This window comes from Chenopodium quinoa, unplaced genomic scaffold, assembly GCF_001683475.1.
Source record: "Chenopodium quinoa cultivar QQ74 unplaced genomic scaffold, ASM168347v1, whole genome shotgun sequence".
In the NCBI taxonomy this organism is placed as follows: Eukaryota; Viridiplantae; Streptophyta; class Magnoliopsida; order Caryophyllales; family Amaranthaceae; genus Chenopodium; species Chenopodium quinoa.
Window position 1 is genome coordinate 1,822,228 of NW_018743616.1, and position 21,060 is coordinate 1,843,287.

General features: G+C 40.3%; 1 protein-coding gene across 1 annotated transcript; it reads right to left on the reverse strand.

Moving 5' to 3' along the window:
* Positions 1–16,936: 16,936 nt before the first annotated feature.
* LOC110683023 (GDSL esterase/lipase At1g28650-like) lies at positions 16,937–20,742 on the reverse strand. The gene is made up of 6 exons (XM_021859361.1): positions 20,447–20,742; positions 19,311–19,477; positions 18,770–18,985; positions 18,219–18,367; positions 17,847–18,120; positions 16,937–17,377 (listed from the first exon to the last, which is right to left on the reverse strand). Exons 1-6 carry the CDS (start codon positions 20,635–20,637, stop codon positions 17,154–17,156), a joined length of 1,221 nt encoding a protein of 406 aa, XP_021715053.1. The 5' UTR covers positions 20,638–20,742; the 3' UTR covers positions 16,937–17,153.
* Positions 20,743–21,060: the final 318 nt, after the last annotated feature.

A 21,060-nucleotide genomic window follows, 5' to 3' on the forward strand; every position in this document is an offset into this window, starting at 1 on the left:
TTACTTATGCTAGGGTAGCTTTTGATTGTTGTAGGGCAACTTTACAGTGGATATATATTATTTATTGTAAACACGATATTCTAAAAAGTTTGTGACTTCATTATGAGACGGAGATTATATGTTTTATTAAGTTGATTGAGACAAAAGTATACATGAAGGGTAATGTACTTAGTATTAGTCTATTAGATATGTGAATGGGCTTGATTCATTCTGATCTAAAAGGGAATGATATGATCGTGATATGTATAGTGAAAAATTAGCCTTATTCATATGTCTATTTCTATTTTTTTTATATTCGACATTGAATTGAAAATATTAGATTAAGTAATGTCATATATGGATACACATTATTGTGATTAATATCGTCATGAAATTATAAAAAACCAATTAATATAAAGGATTTCACTATTATGCATTAATCTAATTGTAGTTTAAATATTATGAGAGTTAATAGTTGAACTTTGTAAATCGTGTAATTGCATGGGTATTATATATACTCCTAATTTAACCAACCAAGTATTATATATACTCCTAACCAACCAAGTATTATATAATACTTGGTTACTTAGTCAAATTTATATTACAGTTTAGTAAAAGATATTATTATTGATTGTATATTATATGTAGACCATCACTAGATGTGACAAAAATATAATTAAGAATAATAGTTGATTAGGGGATTTTGCTCCCACCAATCGGAATGCGCCACGTGGGCCAATCAGGTCCTGCCAAGTGTCCCCCTGTTGGAATTGTCAGGGTTTGCCACGTGGCACACGCCTATTCGTCCACCCAGGACCTATTATGTCATGACACGTGGCATCCTCCATGCCTAATAGAGAAACCGGCCACCTAGGCCCAACTTCCAAGGGAAGCCCAATCAGCCCTAGGTTAACCTAAACCTAGGATTGGCACGTTTCCCAAGGTTATAAATACCTCCCTTAATCCTCATAAAGGGGGATTACGCACATTTAACACTCTCACCTAGAGAGACCCAATCACTTTTATTTCCGCATTAATTACTCCTTAATCAAGTACTAACTTGACCGTCGGAGGCGAATCTCCAATCATCCGGAGCATCCGTTTGTTTTGCAGGTACAGGCATCCGGTTCCAGTCTCGAAATTGTAACTCTCCCGCAGGACATCAGAAAACCCCGAAACATTTTGGCGCCATCTGTGGGGAGAGTACTTCTGAGATGGCATCCACGTCTGTACCGACTCCTGAAGAGAGGCGTCCCCTAGACGACCCTCAAGTTCAGTCGGACCATGATACTGAGGAAGAATTTGAAGTTGAAGCTCACACAGCTTCAGACGGGACCCTAAGGGCCCGACGCACCCGTCATACCGAAAGGAGGGAACGGGAGCATCTTCAAACTGGACTCAGTGATCCAGAAGGCGCACCGCCTGTTCAGCAGCAGCCGGCTGATGGGTCTGCTCCCATTACAAGGAACGAACTCATGACCTTCATGAGGGGCTTCAAGGGAGAGATTCAAGAGTTGCTCAACAAGAAGCCTACTCTGGCCAAGGAACAGTCGGCTAAGAAACCTTCCACTTCAGGGAAGAGGAAGCCAGTTCAAGGGCGAGAGGTGACCCCTCATCCTAACTCTAGGAAGTGGGAGCCGCCTGCCCTTGATTTCACAAAGTACCGCTTTCCTACTCTAGGAAAGAGGAAACCTGTTCGTCATATTCAGGCGGACGGATCGAAGAAAACATACACAGATGCTCGGCTATTGCTAGAGCAGAAAAAGAATGACCGATTGTCAGAGTCGGCCTCTACTTCAAACTTCCAAGACAGTCTGCGCAATACCTCGATGAGGCATACTCAGTCGCATCATGAGAGTCAGTTAGGCGGTACCTCCCGTCAGTCCGGTTTTCATAGTGACCAGGCGGTACCAAACTTACCATTTGTACCGCAACAACAATATTTTTTGCAGCCACCTCTGTTTGGTGGGCATGCAGCAAAGAATGTCCAACCTATGGACTGGCAGCTACGGTTGCTTAGACTTGGTGAACAGCCGTCGGCCTTCTCCAAGGAAATTGCTGAAGCCGCTCAGCCGGCCAAAGTGAAAAATGTATTAGTAGGCGCCTATGACGGCACTACTAACCCAGAAGACCATTTGATGGCATTCACCAACCTGATGTACCTTCAAGGGTTGGATGATCCCACTTGGTGCAAGTGTTTTCCAGCGATTCTCAAAGGAATCGCACAACAATGGTTCGGCAACCTGCCGACTGGTTGTGTGAATAACTTCAGGACGCTTGCTTACTTATTCACCTCCAACTTTGCCATGAACATACCTGCAAAGAAGACGACCCTTGATTTAGGAACGATTCAGCAGGGCGAGAAGAAGGGGCTTCGTTCTTACATCAGGCGGTTTAACTTGATGAGAATACAGATTCAAGGGTTACCGGATGAGGTAGCCTATACTGACTTTTTCAGAGGCCTCAAAGACGGATCGACATTCAAATTTGATTTGGTCCGAAAGAGGGTGGCGACTCTTCAAGAGGCCTTGATTGAAGCGGAAGCCTATATACAGGCGACTGATCTTTGTAGTACAAAACAGTCGGACGGGAAAAGGTTCGACAAAAGAGAAGGACGACAGAAACAGTCGTCGAATAAAGATGAGAAGAAGAGAAAAGAGGTTTGGGCGGCTGATTCCTCTAAACAGCCGGCCCAGAAGAAGAAGAAAGAATTCAAACCATACTCTCCAAAGTATGCGTTTAGCAAGGATAGCCAAGCTATCCTAAAGGAAATCAAGGGATGGATCTCAATTGAAAAGCCGGTCCCCATGAAGGGTTCTGCAAGCAACCGGAACCAGGAAAAATTTTGTGATTATCATGAAGATGTTGGTCATCACACCAACGAATGCATCAGTCTCATGCGGTATCTGGACCGCCTGGCTGAGCAAGGCGATCTTGACCCTTATGTCAAGAAATCTACGGGGAACACTTCCTCGAAAAAGCAGTCGGCCAAAAAGAGTCAACAGGCCGACATCTCTGATACAGATGATGCAGTCGTCTACACCACAGGCGGCTTCTCAGGAGGCGGCCCCACTATTAGGGGCAACAAAGACAATATAAGGCAGCTAGATGTAAATTCTGTTCACCAAGAACGGCCCCCCAAATATTCATTTCCTGAGATTGTCATCACTGAAGAAGATCTAGGAGGGGTAAGGGGGCCGCATGACGACCCTATCGTTATTGAATGTAGAGTGGCCAACCAGAGAGTTGGCCGAATCCTTATAGATACTGGAAGCTCCTCAGATCTTATCAGTAGCAAATGTTTGTCAAAACTAAAATATCAGACTGATTGCATACATTCGGCATCCCACCCTTTAGTAGGGTTTGGAGGAGGAGTCGTCCACCCAGTGGGACGAGTGGATTTAACCATCCGCCTGGGTGAAAAAGGGGAAGGACGACACATGGTAGTCCGGTTCCTGGTAGTAGAAGAACTCTCGGCCTACAACATGATTCTGGGACGACCAACCCTGAATAATTCCAAGGCTGTTATAATCCCATCTCTTATGTTGCTCAAGTTTGAGAGGGATAATGGAACAGTCGGGTCCCTAAGGGGAGATTAGAGGATGGCCCGAGAGTGTTATCTCTCGGATATCAAGCCCACTGTCATGGCCGCTGGGTCAAGTGGTGGAAAAACAGACCTTGACAATGTCAAGGAGAGTGCACCTGTTCAAGAAGCAGGCGGCAAGAAGAGAAAGGCAGTCCAGACGGGGGCCGCAAGAAAAGACAGAAAATAGAAATCATTGGCAGAGGAGCGGTCGGATGAATTCCGCCCTCAGCCGGCTGGTGAGCATACGGACTTGATCTTAGACGACTCACGTCCTGAGCGAACAATCAAAGTTGGGACGACTGCTCTGAGAGTCCTAGGTGACGATTTTCACAAACTATTGAAAGAATACAAGGACATCTTTGCATTCGAAGTCCACGAAATGCCAGGCATTAGTCCTGACCTGGCGGTACATAAACTAGCTGTGGATCCGAAAAAGAAGCCGGTAAGGCAGAAAAAACGGAACCATGGCGAAGAAAGAAGTCAGGCGGCAGCCGCCGAAGTTAAAAAACTACTTGATGCAGGGTTCATTCGGCAATGTTACTTCCCAGACTGGGTTGCAAATGTGGTGCTTGTTAAAAAGCCGAATGGCACCTGGCGAATGTGTGTAGACTACACAGACTTAAACAAGGCATGCCCCAAAGACAGTTACCCTCTGCCTAAAATTGATAACCTGGTCGACTCAACAGCCGGCCATGCTTTGATGAGCTTTATGGACGCCTACTCTAGTTTCCATCAAATTCCTTTATGGAAGAAAGATCAGGAGAAGACGACCTTCGTCACTGATCAAGGGTTATACTGTTACACGGTCATGCCGTTCGGTCTTAAGAATGCCCCGGCCACCTTCCAGCGAATGATAAACACTGGGTTCTTTGATCAGATTGGGAGAAACGTCGAGGCATACATTGATGATATGATTGTCAAGTCTAAGCTTCAGATAGATCATCTGTCGGACCTCCGAGAAACTTTCGCCACACTCAGGCGGCACCATGTCATGCTCAATCCTAAGAAATGTGTATTTGGAGTTGAGTTTGGGAAATTTCTCGGATTCCTTATCAATCAGAGAGGAATAGAGGCGAACCCTGAGAAGGTGCAGGCGGTCATCGACATGCAGTCGCCTCGTACCGTTCGAGAGGTTCAGAAGTTAACAGGTTGTCTGGCGGACTTGGGAAGATTTCTAAGCCGATCAGGCGACAAATGCTTATACTTCTTCCAAGCCATTAAGAAGAAGGCAAGGTTTGAATGGGGGCCGGATGCTGAGGCGGCCTTCTAGAAATTGAAAGTTCACTTGCATTCCTTGCCGAGGCTGGTCAGCCCTTTGCCCAAAGAAGTACTCTACATGTACCTGGCCGTCTCTGATCATGCGTTAAGCGCTGTTCTTCTTGCTGAAAGAGACGGCTGTCAGCTACCAGTCTACTTTGTCAGTCATGTACTAAAAAATGCCGAGTTGAGGTATCCTTTAGTGGAGAAATTTGGTCTTGCGCTCTTCATGGCTGTTAAAAAATTGAAGCCCTACTTTTTGGCACATGCAGTCGTCGTGTATACAGATCAACCTATCAAGCGGTCATTGACCACCATGGAGTCGTCAGGCCGGATGATCAAATGGGCCATAGAAATACAGAGCCTCGAAGTTACTTTCGAGCCTAGAAAAGCAGTGAAGGGGCAAGCCTTTGCTGACTTTATTGTTGAGATGACTCGTCTCCCTGATTCTCGAGATCCAGACCAAGTCTGTAAGGTATATGTGGATGGAAGCTCTACTTCAAATGGTTGTAGAGCAAGCGTCATATGTCAGTCGCCAGAGGGCGACAGGTACGAGTATGCTCTACGCTTCAGTTTTCAGGCCTCAAACAATGAGGCAGAATATGAAGCTTTACTAGCCGGAATCCGCATGTGCAAGGCGGCAGGGGCACGAAAGATAAACGCCTGTTCCGATTCACAATTGATAGTGAGTCAGTATAATGGCGAATACGAGGCAACCCATCCGGCCATGATCAAGTATTTACAGGCGGTACGACAGGCAGTCGGATCCCTTGAAGATTTTCATCTGACTCAAGTGCCGAGATCAGAAAACAACCAGGCGGATGCACTTTCAAAATTAGCATCGTCCACCTCTTGTGATACTCCTCGAACTGTTTTTTGGGAAGTAATGGAGAAGAGAAGCATCGAGGAAGACCTTATTGGAATCCTAGACAGAAGCTCAACCTGGATGGATCCAATCAGGGCATATCTGACAGACGGTACCCTGCCGGATGATCAGCATCAGGCGGCAACGCTGAAAAAACGGGCAGCCAACTTTGAAATGATAAAGGGAGAACTTCACAAAAGAGGGTACCTTCAACCCTACTTAAAGTGTGTTACTCCAGAAAAGGGACGAGAGATACTAGACGATCTTCACTCTGGTTACTGCGCTTCCCGTATAGGCGGTAGGTCGCTTGCTCAACGAACAAGGCGGCATGGCTACTTTTGGCCTACTTTAGAAGCAGATGCAATGGAGATGGTGAAAAAATGTGACAAGTGCCAAAGGTTTGGCAAACTAATTCACCGTCCGGCTACTGACCTCACTACCATTCATAGCCCACTACCGTTTGCTAAGTGGGGCATGGATATTTTGGGTCCCTATACGCCTGCTACAGGCGGAAGGAGGTACATACTTGTTGCAGTCGACTACTTCACTAAATGGGTGGAGGCGGAGGCTGTAAAGGGAATCAAGACGAAGGATGTAATTTCATTCATCTGGAAAAATGTCATCACTCGGTTCGGGGTTCCCATGTCTATGGTTTTTTATAATGGTCCCCAATTTGAGACGCCTGTTCTCAAAAGCTGGTTGGGTGACCAAGGAATTCCACACCACTTTGCATCAGTCGGCCGTCCACAAGCAAACGGCTAGGTAGAAGCCTTTAATAAAATCATCTCAGACGGTCTCAAGAAAAATATTGAATGAGCAGGCGGCCTATGGGCGGATGAATTACCACATGTTCTCTGGGCCATTAGGACGAACGAAAAAGGGGCGACTGGAGAAACTCCATTCCTCCTAACTTATGGTGCGGAAGCTGTTCTTCCAATAGAACACTACGAGCCGACTTTTCGAGTAATGCTATATGACGAAGAGGCAAACTGGGAAGCCATGCGCCTGGCATTAGACTCACTCCCAGAAAGGAGGGGCAATGCTTTCTTGCGCCATGAAATTTACCGCCTGAGAATGACTAGATCATACAACAAAAAAGTACACAAGCGTCCACTCAAAGTGGGGGACTTTGTACTTAGAAAAATGGAAGCAGTTGGTAGGGCTAATGAGTCTGGCAAATTAACTCCCAACTAGGAAGGACCCTACCGAGTCTATGAAGAGGTCAGGGACGGTACCTATCGTCTGGAAACACCAGACGGCCAACCGTTGCCTCGAACCTGGAATGTAGATAATCTTAAGAAATATTTCTTTTGAATAATATAAATAGTCGAGGGCTACTTAATAAAAGTTTGATGTTTCATTCTATTTTGTACTAAGAGGGGCATGCCTACTGACAAATAGTCGGCTACTGTCCATGTTTAATTTTCATTTTTACTTAAGAGGGGCATGCCTACTGACAAACAGTCGGCTACTCTCCATGTTTATTTTTCATTTTTACTTAAGAGGGGCATGCCTACTGACAAACAGTCGGCTACTCTCCATGTTTAATTTTCATTTTACTTAAGAGGGTCACGCCGCTTGTTCCACACAACCGGCTACTCTCCCACAACACAGTTCACCAAGAACTATCAAAGGCTCATAGCTAAAATGATTAGACCAGGCGCCAAGCCAACTGATCCAAATATAAGTTTAATTTGACCTGTCCCAACATTAAAGCAGGCGTCCGACGGCATCCATCCGGATGAAATTCGTCGCAGAGAGCAGCTCCCTTTTGGGTGGAACATTGTTCTATAAAATCATTACACGGCACCTATACGACTGTCTAACCAAGACAACCACGTAGCCGTTTCCCGGACAAGGATACCTCTCACTTAACTGACTAATCAGGACAAACAAGTGTTCGCAGTAACCATCCGGGTCAACCAACCGACTGAACTACTTGGGATAAGAACAGTCGGTCTCTTAAGAGTTAATAGCCAACAAACATTGGCGAATAAAGGGGAACAACCGGTACCCACCGCTTGATACCTCTACTACTCAGTCATTTGGCGACTAGGTAACAATTATGTTTACTTGGTCACTCCGTAAAAATTTAGTATGAAACTAAAAAGGTGCTCATACAGCGCCTGTTCACACTAGATTAAATGTGGCGGGGAACAGTCGGCCTGGACCGACTAGAGTCTCTAGCTTAAAAACAAAAAAACAAACAAGACAGGTAGGAAACCACCTTCCAACTTGGTTGAAGGAGATCCAGTCTTTAAAGTGGCCGACTGATCGCTTAGCCTGGAAACAGACAACCAGTCGTCAAGGGGCATAGGTGGCGTGACTAACTACCTCGTACCTGTCCGCAACTATCGGCCATGCAAAACAGTCGGTATAGTATGCAATTGGATATCAAAGTTTCGATACTTAGCAAAATCGAAACAAATTTGGAACAAAACATTTTTTGCATAAATAAACATACCCCCGGCCCCTTGGCCGGGTAAAATATACAAAAGAAGCCGGTCATTAAGACCGGAAAAATATTCAAAACCCCGGCCCCCTGGCCGGGTAAACAGAAACAAACGGCACGCAGGCTGTGAAAAGAAGACATAAAGCTTAAGAAGGGGGCATATCTTCAATAGTAGCAGCTGCCGCCTGGTCAGCACTCTTTTTGCTGGACTCGGCTTCAGCTGCATCCTTCTTCGATGCATCTCCCCCAAGCGGCACAAGCGCCACTACCGGCTCCTCCTCCTCCAACGCCTCGTCCTCAGCAGCCGCCAGGATCTCTTGATTATATCTATTAGAACACTAGCGGTACGTTTTTTCCCAGGAGGAAAAGTCGGCATTGGGGAAGAGGCGGCCCCAGGTCAGGCGCTGGATTTGAGCAGAGTCTTCCATCATCTCTCGGACCTGCTCCTTCTTTTCTTGCTCGGCCTTTTCCGAGAGCTCCTGAGTAAGACTCTTCTCCTGGGTCACCAGGTGTTCCTTAACGTGCGCCAAGGATTTCTCCAAGGTTTCGTATGAGGACATTTTTTGGCGAAGAGGTCTCAGCTCGGCCTTGATATTGTTGATGGTCGCCTTCAGCTCGTTATTTTTCTTCTGGGCCGCCTCTAACTGAGCCCGGATAGCAGAAGTAGCCTGCGCCTGATAATAAAGAATGTCAATTGTCAGAACCTCATTTTGGGCAATTTGAAACATTGCCTTATCACAGTCAGAGGCGGCCATAGCTTTTGCAGCCTTTACCTATTTGTTCTTCCTGTCAAGCGGCTTGCGAAGGCCGTTCACTCGGAGCAGGGCCTAAGTAAAAGGGAACAGGCGTCAGTTTTCAAACAAAAAACAAGCGTCCTGGAATTTAAATAACCAAAAATATGCTAAGTATACCTCAGCAAGGACCCCTGCAATCCCGTCTAGGTCAAGGGTGCCGACACCCCTGACCGCCTCCCTCTCAGCCGGAGGGACGGCTTTGATCATAGACTTGGCCACCTCGACCAAGTCTGGCTCCTGAGGGCTGGCTGCATCAATCATAAACAAACGGGTTAGACCTAGTAAAGAAGGGAGCAAGTCTAAATTCACAAAGACAGCTTCATACTTCTAGGCGGCCCGATTGGAGTTTTAGAAGGAATGGATGGCTGTTTCTCAGCCGCCGCATGTTTCCTGGCAGAACTAGGAGAGCTTGCAACAGTCGTCCTCCGGGTCTTGGAGTTCGGCTGTTGGGAAGAAGAGGCTCTTGGAGTGCCCGTTTGAAAAAAAAAAAAAAGAAACAAAACAACACTCGGTCAGTATATGCATAAACCCAACTCCAAAAGGAGAGTGAAAGGTTCGAAGCTCACCAAGGGCGCCCCCTTGTTGGGGGAGTCGGTTGAGGACTGTTTCATGATGGAGGCCCGCAACATGGCCGCCGCAGTCTTGGAGGCGGTAATTTTGCTCATGGCGTCCGCTGCAAAAACAAATAGCAAAGTTAATAAAAAGTTATAACAGTAATTCATGGAAAAACAGAGTATTCGACAGGCCGGCTACCTCTTGAGCACCGACTGCTGAGGCCACAGGCGGCCAAAAAGTACTCGTCGTAGAGCCATTTGAAGCTCGGGACGCAGTGCAGGGGTACTTGCTCTCGTACCCCTAAAGTAGAGTCGACCCTCGACTCTACTTTAAAGAGTCCTTTATCTAGGATCTCTTTCTTAGCTTTGGGGGGAACAGGCGGCATGCTGCGGCCGCCTGCAAGAAGAGGCGGATTCCTGTTCCACCTGTTGAAGCGCTTGTTCAGCTCTGTGTCTGAACTTTCAATGATAAGGAAGGTGCTTCGCCAGTCCTTCCTCGTGTTTGCTTTACCTCTTGTCATGAGGTAGCCTCTGTGGCTCGTCAATTGATACCAGCCGGTACCGCCTGCCTTAGGGGTCCGGCTGAGGTAGTTCATGTGGGCGAAAGCCTCGAAGTTTGGCTCCACCCCGTGCAGTTCGCACCCGGCCACATAGCCGAGTACGTTGACCCAGGAGTTCGGGGCTAACTGCCATAACCCCAACTCATACCCATCCAAGATCCGCTGAACAGCCGGATGTAGTGGGAAGCGCAGCCCAGCCTTGATGGCCGCCTCGTAGCAGCCAAAACAGGCGCCATCATAACTAGTACCAGCCGGCCAGACGACTGTGTCTTCTGGATCTGGCACGAAAACTAAAAAGCCGGGGCCCATTGTGTGGTTCGCAATAAAGCTCCCCACTTTCTCTTGCATGGCCGTGATCCGGCCCCGTGGGACAGTGCAGTAGTAGGGGGTATTTTGCTCTCGGTGAGAGGCGGATGGCTCCGCCCAATTGTCCCCCTTCTCAACTGCGTGAGAAAGCCTCACCTCTTGTAGGCGGCTGTTTTTCTATTCTGTGTCCAGAGAAGCATGACCAGAAGAGCTAGACTCGGATTCGTCCTCTAACGAGTCCGAAGAGGACGACTCCTCCCCTCTCCCAGAGGGGCCCGCCTCCTCTCCTTCAAAAGGAGCAGGAGAGAATGTAGACTTGTCAACTGTAAAATTGGAAGGGTCACTTTGACTCCTCCCTCAGAACTGCCGGCTTTCAAGCCGCTTTGGTTCACTTCCACATCTGGCGCCTAGTCAGATGTTTCACTAATCGGCACCCTTTGGGAGGAGCCGTCTGAGTTCGAAATCCTAGCAATTCTTTTTGTTCTGGCCATCATGTTCTACATAGACACAAAGACAGTCGGACTTTGTATAAAGGGCAAAGATGGGTCCGGAAAAGGGCAGGCGGCACTCCTAGTCCTAGATTCAGCCGTCCCCGGTGACCGGTTGATCACTAACCTAGGTCGTGTCGTGTGCTTCCGTGGTGCCATTTCAAAAAAAAGAATAAAAATAAAGAAAAAATTAAGAGTAAGAGAACCGACGGTTACCTGAACGAGTGAAGTTGATGGAGTTCTGAAAATCCTGTGCAGTCGGCTTGTCAGAGCAGGCGGTAGGCAGAAAGGGTCCGAAATGTCAGAGCAAGTTCAGGGGTCCGAATGTTCTCTCTAAAAGTTCTCAAGTGTGAAAATGACTGAAGTCAACACTCCCTTATATAGGCGAAGTGAGAAGGCGAAGGGTCACTTCCAAAATTCAAAATTTGGGCGGGAGAATCTCTCGGCCTTTCGCCGAGTGACACCTGTAGCAGGTCGTCGCCTGTTACAGTGCGACACCTGTCACAGGTAACACGTGACCAGTCACGTGCCACCTGTGAGGGGCAAATGATTAGGGGATTTTGCTCCCACCAATCGGAATGCGCCACGTGGGCCAATCAGGTCCTGCCAAGTGTCCCCCAGTTGGAATTGTCAGGGTTTGCCACGTGGAACACGCCTATTCGTCCACCCAGGACCTATTATGTCATGACACGTGGCATCCTCCATGCCTAATAGAGAAACCGGCCACCTAGGCCCAACTTCCAAGGGAAGCCCAATCAGCCCTAGGTTAACCTAAACCTAGGATTGGCACGTTTCCCAAGGTTATAAATACCTCCCTTAATCCTCATTAAGGGGGATTACGCACATTTAACACTCTCACCTAGAGAGACCCAATCACTTTTATTTCCGCATTAATTACTCCTTAATCAAGTACTAACTTGACCGTCGGAGGCGGATCTCCAATCATCCGGAGCATCCGTTTGTTTTGCAGGTACAGGCGTCCGGTTCCAGTCTCGAAATTGTAACTCTCCCGCAGGACATCAGAAAACCCCGAAACAATAGTTAACTAAAAATTTCTACGCTTAATTTTCCACCCCTAATTATATCAACAAAATCAAAGATTTTATGATGAGATAATATAAATATATTTTTATACTTTTTATAATTTACCAAATACTTTACATGGTGAAATTTGATACATAGAATATGCAAGTAATACTACTTTAATACGAGTCATAAGTGAATCCTTTGACATTTTTGTTTCAATTTTTTAATATAATGCCTCTAAGAAAAATAATAGAAGTTGATAACTATCTAATGTAATAGTTCAAAAGTTGTCTTGGCTATAGTAATTTGGATGGTTGTGTGCAGTGGGAATTAAGATCCTGTGTTAAGGAATGTGGTGTAGTTATAGTGGTTAGAGAGGTTACAGCTGCAGTTGTTGGGGGTTTGAACAAAAAGTTGGCCTTGGCTAAGGTGAAGTGTGTTCTTTGTTGGAGTAGTTCTAGTTTGGTTTCTGTTCCCTCGGATGTAATGATTTTTGTGATCATTACTCTTGATTGTTGTTATCTAAAGCAGGCGCCCAAACTTTGTTTTGGGGTTTCTCGAGCCTCGACGTTGTCAAAGCTTTCTTGCCAACAAGGAAATCTATTGATTGGAAGGTCACTAGTTCAAGTGACTCGTTTGGCGACCTTACTTGGTGATGAGTCGATCCCGCCAGGTAAGGATTTGCTAGCCATGGTCAAACAGTTTCGATCCCCTCCGTTGCTCTCTTTATGGAATGTAGTATGTTTTTGCTCCTTGGTTTGTAAGCAGTCCCTAATCTGCAACTTATCCGGTCAATTCAAGTTTATTTTCGTTTGTAGCCTCAAAAGTTGTTGTAACGGCTTAAGTGATAAAAGCCATATTTTAAGTTTTAGTTCTTATCCTGTAGGTTGTAAACTCTGATTTTATGAATGCATTTGCTCTTGTAAAAAAAAAAAAAATAGTTCAAAAGTAAGGAAAAAAAAAGAAGATAAAAACATTCAATAACATATTCATTTCTAAATCTCAATTCAATACTAAGAACTTTCAAAGAGAAAATACTTACCTTACCAAGAATTGAATCAGTATTTTCATTACGCATGTAAAAGAAAAATAAAATACTACGAATAGGTTGTACTAGAATGGGTACGGGATCGAGTACGGGCACAAAGAGGGGTACGCAATAAGGTTTCTTAAAAAAACATATTTTATAAAATCTTCAATAGTATTTGATAATTTTTTCTTTATACGATGTAAATTTTAAGAAAACAAAAAATCATTCAAAAATTCCTCAAATTTAATAAATTTAAAGCAAAGTTTTAAAAAAATTATTTTAAAATATACTAAAACTATATATCAATGTACTTAGTACCCATAAGGACACTGGTGCATATTGCGAGTTCGATACGGGTATGATGACCATTACCCACGGGTACGGAATCGAGTACGGACACAAAACGAGTATACAATATTGTTACTTGAAAAATAGAGGATACGGGTATGGCTAATTAAGTATGGTACAATATATTCTGTAAATAAATACTTTAATAAAATTAACAGTATTATTTGAAAAAATTTACTTTATACAAAGTACGGAGTATATTTTAAGAAGACAAAAAAATCATTCAAAAATTTGTAAATGTCATAAACATTTTTTTTATATCTATTTCTAAACTTTTTTATTCAACATTAAATTATATTTACAACATGGGGTACTGTAATAAAATGGGTACACTTTATTAGTTTATTGTAATGAATAATAAATTAATGTAAAGTATTTCACTATTATGCATTAAGCTTACCTTAGTTAATTTTGTGAGATTTGATACTTAGAGCTTTTAAAATCGTGCAATTGCACGGGTACTATACTAGTAATATAACTAAACCCATGGAATTAGGTGGTTTAGGGATTAGAAGGTTGAGGCCTTGGAATCTTGCCTTTATGGCTAAGTTAGGATGGACTATACTTAATAATCCTTCTAAATTATGGGTGAGAATTTTTAATGAAAAATATTTACATAGGAATGCATTTTTTGATTGTGTTCCTAGTGCCTCTCATTCCCAAATTTAGAAGAATATCTTGAAAGGAAGACATCTTCTGGCTTCGGGTTTAAGGGTTGGAATAGGCAATGGTAAGTGTACCTCATTGTGGTATCATCACTGGGTTAGTACTAGTCCTTTATACACTCTTATTAACACTCAAGTTCCATCTTCAAAGGAACATTGGAATGTTGCAAACATTATAAGAAACGGGAAATGGTTTCTAGATGATATTAGCTCGGTTATTCCTGATCATATTAAGCTTTTGATATGATATTGGCAACTCCTGTTTCTAAATCTCCAGAGTTTGATGATTTCATTACTTGGGATCTTACTAAGAATGGAGCTTTTTCAATAAAATCAGCTTATCATTTACTGTTGAGGGGTATCTGCACCCTTTCAACAGGAGTGAAGTCATGGAAGCATTTGTGGAAAATACAAGTCCCTTTTAAGTATAGAATGTTTTTATGGAATTGTGCTCATTTCATTCTGCCAGTGGCTGAATCATTAGCTATTCGAATGCCTTTAATCTCTCCTATTTGCTCAAGGAGAAATCTATTTTTTGAATCTCATATACAACTTTTCCGGGACTGTTTCTCTTCATCAATTTTATGGAATGATATATTTGCTAGAGTTTGTACTCCACCTGGTTTCAATTTTTATCTTTTCAAGAATGCTAATTTTAAGGATTGGATGAACTACAACTTGGGATTAAATCAAGGGTGGAGGGTTATCCTTGTAACTGTCACATTATTTTCCAAAATGCCATTACGAGGAACAAAAGTGTTTCTCATAATGAGAAACTGGGGTTCCCTCATGGCATATTTGGGCTCATAGGAATCTTCTAATTTTTGAGCAAAAAACTATCTCACCTCTCTCTCTTTTTACTAAGTTTCTTGTGGATTATCAATTTACTAACTCTGTTTTCAAACAACAGCCTAGTGGTTGCGGTTCTTCAAGAGCTGCAGGTGCTGCTAACAATAAATGGAAGCCTCCACAAGAAGGATTTTACAAGATCAACTCTGATGGAGCTTGGATAAACAAGGATAATGCCGCTGGAGGTGGAGTAATTAGGCGTACTGATGGTACCTGGTTGGTTTTTTTTGCAAATATAACGCAATATCTCCCCTGGCAGCTGAGCTATATGCGATCAATGAAGGATTGGCTATTGCAGAGGATATGAAGCTGAAAAAGGTGGAGATAGAGACGGATGCCTGAGTCTCTTCGCACCATGCTCAACACTTCTGGTCCTAACCCCCACCATGAGTTGGCTGCAGCTGCCTATGATGTTGCAAAGCTTTTGAAGAAGTTTGAGGCTGCCATTATCATCCATATTCCAAGAGAAAGGAATGAGTTGGCTCATAAACTTGCTGTTCATGGAAGAGACATGGCAGTTGGATACAAAACTCATTTTCTAGTTCCAGCTTGTGTTGAGAATATTTATCAAAGGGAATTGGAGGAAGCAGCTGCTGCTATGCAAAACTAAGCAAGTTCAGGTTCTTAGTTGTGTATGGAATATGGATCATCACTCTTGGGGTACTTGTGGTATATGCTTTTGGTTTTACTTTTGATCTTGGGCTGTGTCCCTTGAACGGTAGTAATGGTCATTATGTAGGCCTATTTTTGTACAGCATCAATTTTCAACTTGTATATAGTATGATGCTTGATGTATATATGAACAAGGCTTTAGCCTTTAATTAATAATATTATCTGTTTTATGTTAAAGAAAGATTCACCAAGTAGTTTTGGGGAAAAAAGCTCACACATAAAATCACATTCACACCTCAAAAAAATTTTAAAAAAATTACAGACTAACAAGTCTATAGAAATCAAACCAAGAAATCAAATGAGATCTTTTGTTAATGGTTTTCAAAATTAAATTTTTTTTTTTTTTTTTGTTAATTTTGTTAATGGTTTTCAAAAAATTTAAAAAAAATTAAAAGACTAACAAGTCTATAGAAATCAAACAAGTCTATAAAATCAAACCAAAAAAGTAATTAAATAATTTTTTTTTGTTAATTTTTTTTGTTACTGCATGGGTTTCAAAATAAATATGATTGGTATGTATAAGAAAGAGTTTTTAAATTTCGATCGTTAAACAGATACTATATGATCAATTTAATGCGTAATCGAATACGAAAAGATGCTAACGTACGTATGTAACTAAACAATTAAGTTAGTAGTTGTGTCACAACTACTAACTTAATTGTTTAGTTACATACGTACGTTAGCATCTTTTCGTATTCGATTACGCCATATATATAATTCAACACCAAGCTTAAGAGAATTGAATCATGTAGTCACAAACCTTGCCCATAACCGCGTGTTACGATCCTGACTGAGTGATTAAGGTTGTATTTGGTAGGGAGAATAGTTCAATCCCCTGCAACAACAATTGAGGGGACTGGAACCTAATCACCCAGAACTGAACCCCAAATCTGAATTAGCCCAAAGGGTGAATTGGGTGGAACACCCAAAAAAAAAATATATATATATATATATACCTTGCCCATAACCTTTATTTCAACAAGCCTTGTAAGCTTGTACTCATAGTATTCTACTATTCTCAAGTACTCAGCTCCCATGACCCTCATTTAGTGCATCAACATCATTCTAATAAAGAAAGCAATTAGGAAGCAAGGTTGGACTTTTAGCTATTTGAAAAATGACCTTTGCTAAAGTTAGTTCAAAAACTCACCAACTTCGCTAGAAAAAGTCATACCAGAGTAGAACATAAAGCAACCACATGCACAAGATAGCAAATCATCATATTATTGCAAAGAGGGAAAAGCACACTTTGGCATAGCTACACAAGATTCATAATTAGAAATTGTGTCCTTTTTAAAAAAATTATAAATGAGTAATTATGAAATTATCAATTTTGAAATGAAATTGTCTAAGCTCATACCTGATTAACTTTTACAGAAAAAATAAACATTACATGCACGTGGGATTTGATGACCATGATGTATTGCACTAGAAAAAAAGAAAATAATTCAACATATAATTAAGTGTTAGTGAAATAGCAATTTAGTTGGTTGTACACTTGTATGTATAGAAATCTGTCTATTATCATTAAGTAATTGTTACAATCGATCAACTCAAGTACAATATATATTCATATAATTCAATTCCAAAACCCCATTTTCTTTTTAACAATTTTGAAAGGGTTTTTTGTACAAGTGTAATCGCTTTGTAGAAAACCTTCTATTCAAGGATGATCCTCTCTTTTAAAAGCATAACTTACTAGATTTGAACTATAATAGTAATTCAAGTTGTAGAAGAGATGATGGCATATAGATTATGTTTTATCAACCATTTTGCCATAAGTTGATAAGTATGTTGAGTCAAATGTATTCCATCCCAAAAGATGCTTTCGTTAGGATGTTCACATACAACAACCCCATCACTTCCACACATTCTCTTCATATCAAAATTGAATTCGTTGTTGCCAATACCACAACATACCTTTTGAGTTGCATCTTTATCAAAACCTACACAAAAACAATTACAATTTAGTTTGTTTGATAAATAATAGCAATTTACATGCAAGTTTGTAAATAAAAGAATGTGACAATATATTATGCCAACGATAATCCTAGGTTTTTGTTTTTGTTTTTTGTTTTTTGATTTTTTTTTAAAAAAAATTTTAAAATTTTTTATAAAAATTTTCTTTTTTTTATATTTTTCTTAATTATCCCCCCCCCCCTAATTTCAATACCACTCAAAGAGATAGAAATTTGAAGGAAAAGTTCGACAATGAAATTTCATTACCATGAACTTTAAAATGTATACAAAGTTACAAATTGCACCTAAAGTTCATTCCATTATTGTTAGGAATTATCACCAATCAAACATGCAATAATGAAATCTCTTTATTTATTTATTTTTTTTATTTTTATTTTTAAATATCATCATATACTATACAAAGTGATTCAATTTATAAGAAGCACATAAACTTACCTAGAGAAATTGCATGCTTGAGAATTTCTTTGAAAGCTGAGAAATAGTCTGCGTACACAATTGTGACATGTGGGTGATCTTTTTGAAGTTCTCGAATAGCTTGTTTCAGTTTTTTGTTATGAAATTTTGCAAACTGATTAAAGTTTTTTAGACATTGGAGTTCATCATACATTCTTGAGTCATTTGTTTTATACAATGCACGATAAACAGCCAAGCAACCCATAGGAAAATTTCCTGGAACAATTATTTGAATGACACCAAGATTAATAACTTCCTGCATGAACAACACAAATTAACATATTACATATATAATTAATTAGTATTTAACATCTCTATGAATTAAAACTTCCAAAGGTTTGAGGAGACATTCACCTTGACACTATATTTTATAATTTGAACAACTTCGGGCACCATTTTATACACTTTTGAAATATCTTTTCTTTGAAAGAATTCCCAATTATAGTCATTTCCTCCAATTTCGCCCATCACAATAAGTGAATCTGCAAGTTTTTCTTTGCACTCTGCATTAAAAAAAAAAAATAGAATTAAGCAATAACATTAGGTTAGGAGTTTCATGTTTGTCAATGCACATTTTATATTTTGAAAGTTTGTAATAAGACTAAATAAACAATTAAGATTCCACTACACATGACTATATATATCAAAGTAAAATGTGTGAATAATATAATACGATTCCAAATGTTAAGTAATTTTTTTTTTTTTAAAAAAAAAGTGAATATATTTTCATTGTTTCAACACACCGGCCTACACACAAGCAAGAACTCTTCATTCTTTGATAATCTAATAATATATGCAACAAAACTATGCAATCTTCAAGCTTTAATGAAAAAAATATATATATAAAAAAAAAAAAATTATTAATGAGACTATGGTATGGGATAAGTATGTTTAACATTATGTACCTGATTCAGTAGAGCAAACAGATTTAAGATGAGACTTAAACCAATCGAGTTGCACAAGTAAAGAACTGTTGGTGACATTTGATGTAACAATATTTTTCATTGCGAAAGTTGAAACATTGAGTGCAGGAGCTCCAGCAACAGCAAAGTTTACCCCATGACTAAAATTACCGTCTTTGTTAAGGTATGGATCGAGGAATGGCATGTTGAAGAACTTGGCTGCATCGATTACAACCAATAAACAATGGTAAGGATTGAAAACTCATGGAGGAAAAAGAAACGAGAGTGTATGATTTCATGTCACACTAATCTTGTTTCAAAATATATCGCGCCAATTTAACTTAGTGATGGCTTTGGTAGCATAATGTTAATACTCGTCGTGCAATAGTTAGGAGGATCTTTCAATCCTACTCCTAAGTATTGCACGAGTTCTAACCTTGTTACTTACTTATATATTATAATCAAATAGTTTTAAACCTTAAAATAATTTTAAAACTCTTATATATGAGTACTTGAAAATTGAGATCAAGTAAAGCGAGCTTACTGAAATAGTCAATCATAAGAAGTCCATCAGAAGGACGACCCGTTGGTGTATGGAAGAAAGTTAGCCCATATGGTAGCTTTGCATACTTGAAAAGAGGATTTTCATGTATCAAATTTCCCGTATCAGAAACCGAATTTCCAAACTGATATATGGCTTTGATAGATGTTCTTTAAAAATGCAAGCATTACATAAGAAAGTCATCAAAAAATAGGAGTACAAATCAAAACAACAATCAATAATATAATCAACTACTACATAGTTAGGTTTTAAAAAAAAAATTACGTGATAATTAAATTTACCATATCATTATTTTTTAAATTACGTGATAATTAAATTGGTAACAAATTCAACGGCACACACTTTTTGGTTAGTGTTGCACATATACTATACTACAATATATTTATTACTAGGTTAGCCCCGTGCAATACACGGTTTTAACATAAGAAATAAATTACACACTAAAGGGAAAATGATAATATAAATAAATAAATAAATAAGGCTAAGAATTGAGTAAATAGAGCAGATTGAAATACACAGTAAAATTTAAAGAAATGAGAGAATGGAAATCATTGCTATCCAAGGTAGGGATGACATCAGCGGTTGTTATTTTAGTACAGCGTATTATTTATAGATTTATTTATTGAATAAACTACACAATTTCATCTTTATTTATTCCTTTGTACTTTTTTCAAGCATCATTTATTGCTTGATTGATATATAATTTTGTAAAATTTAAATAACCTCCAATTTAATTAATTTTTCCCATCATATATATCCAACCTATATACTACGTAATAAAATGATGTAAAACACTTATAGAGATAAATTTATATGTCGTCAATTATTAAATTAAATAAATACAAATATATCACCATTGATTAAAAATAGGACAATATATTTATATATCGTATACTACAAAATATGAAGTATATGAGAATCAAGGAACCATCCCTCCATCTCCCCCGGTGTGACCGGGATTTGATCCTCAGCCTAAGCACCCCTCCTGTGATAGGAGGGGCACCCCGTATCTTACTGTGAAAATATATATATATATATATTCGTTAATTCATTTCTCAAATGATTAAACTAAAAACACGCAAAAATAATTACTTGTATATGAATAGAGAAATAAGAACCTGGGGAAAATGGAAGCATCTTCATGATCATGGATATCGTCAACGATGGAGAAAGCATCAGTGGATTGAAACTCTGGTGGACCGTCCGATACAATTCTTAAAGGATTGTTTTCAGTGAAGGTGGATGATAAGGATACCACTGCGAAGCAGAGGATCAAGGCTGCTACTAAGGAGAATATTTGAGCACCCATTTTTATTTTTATTTTGGTGAAATACTATTATTGGAGAAGATAAAGCATATGTTAATTTTAAAAATGGAGTAATATATAATTAAATAAATAGACTATGTAAAAGATGTTGAACATATTTTGAATTAGTAAAAGAAAAATATTCCAAAGTTTCCAACCATAAGTTTTAATTGGTGGGGACACTGGATTTATTGAGAAGTCACAAAAAATACAGTACAAATAATTGTATGTATTAAGTTTTGACAACAAATGCACTTTTTTATTACAAGGGTTGGTGCTCGATTTTGCCTCTTGATTATGACAGGAATGGTTAGAAATGATTTGATGGCTTTGGAAATTTGTATATTTTCAACATTAATTGTAGTCCAACATGATAAACATGATAAAATGTTAAGCATTTTTCGTCCATATACTCGTTCGGTCCCA

Bases quoted from the DNA above. Each gene is read 5' to 3' on its own strand.
- LOC110683023 (XM_021859361.1), bottom strand. From the start codon at position 20,637: ATGGGTGCTCAAATATTCTCCTTAGTAGCAGCCTTGATCCTCTGCTTC. The intron at 18,368-18,769 runs GTACATAATGTT...TTTTTAATGCAG, and splicing joins TGTTTGCTCTACTGAATCAG to AGTGCAAAGAAAAACTTGCA. The intron at 17,378-17,846 runs GTAAGTTTATGT...GTTTTTGTGTAG, and splicing joins CAAGCATGCAATTTCTCTAG to GTTTTGATAAAGATGCAACT.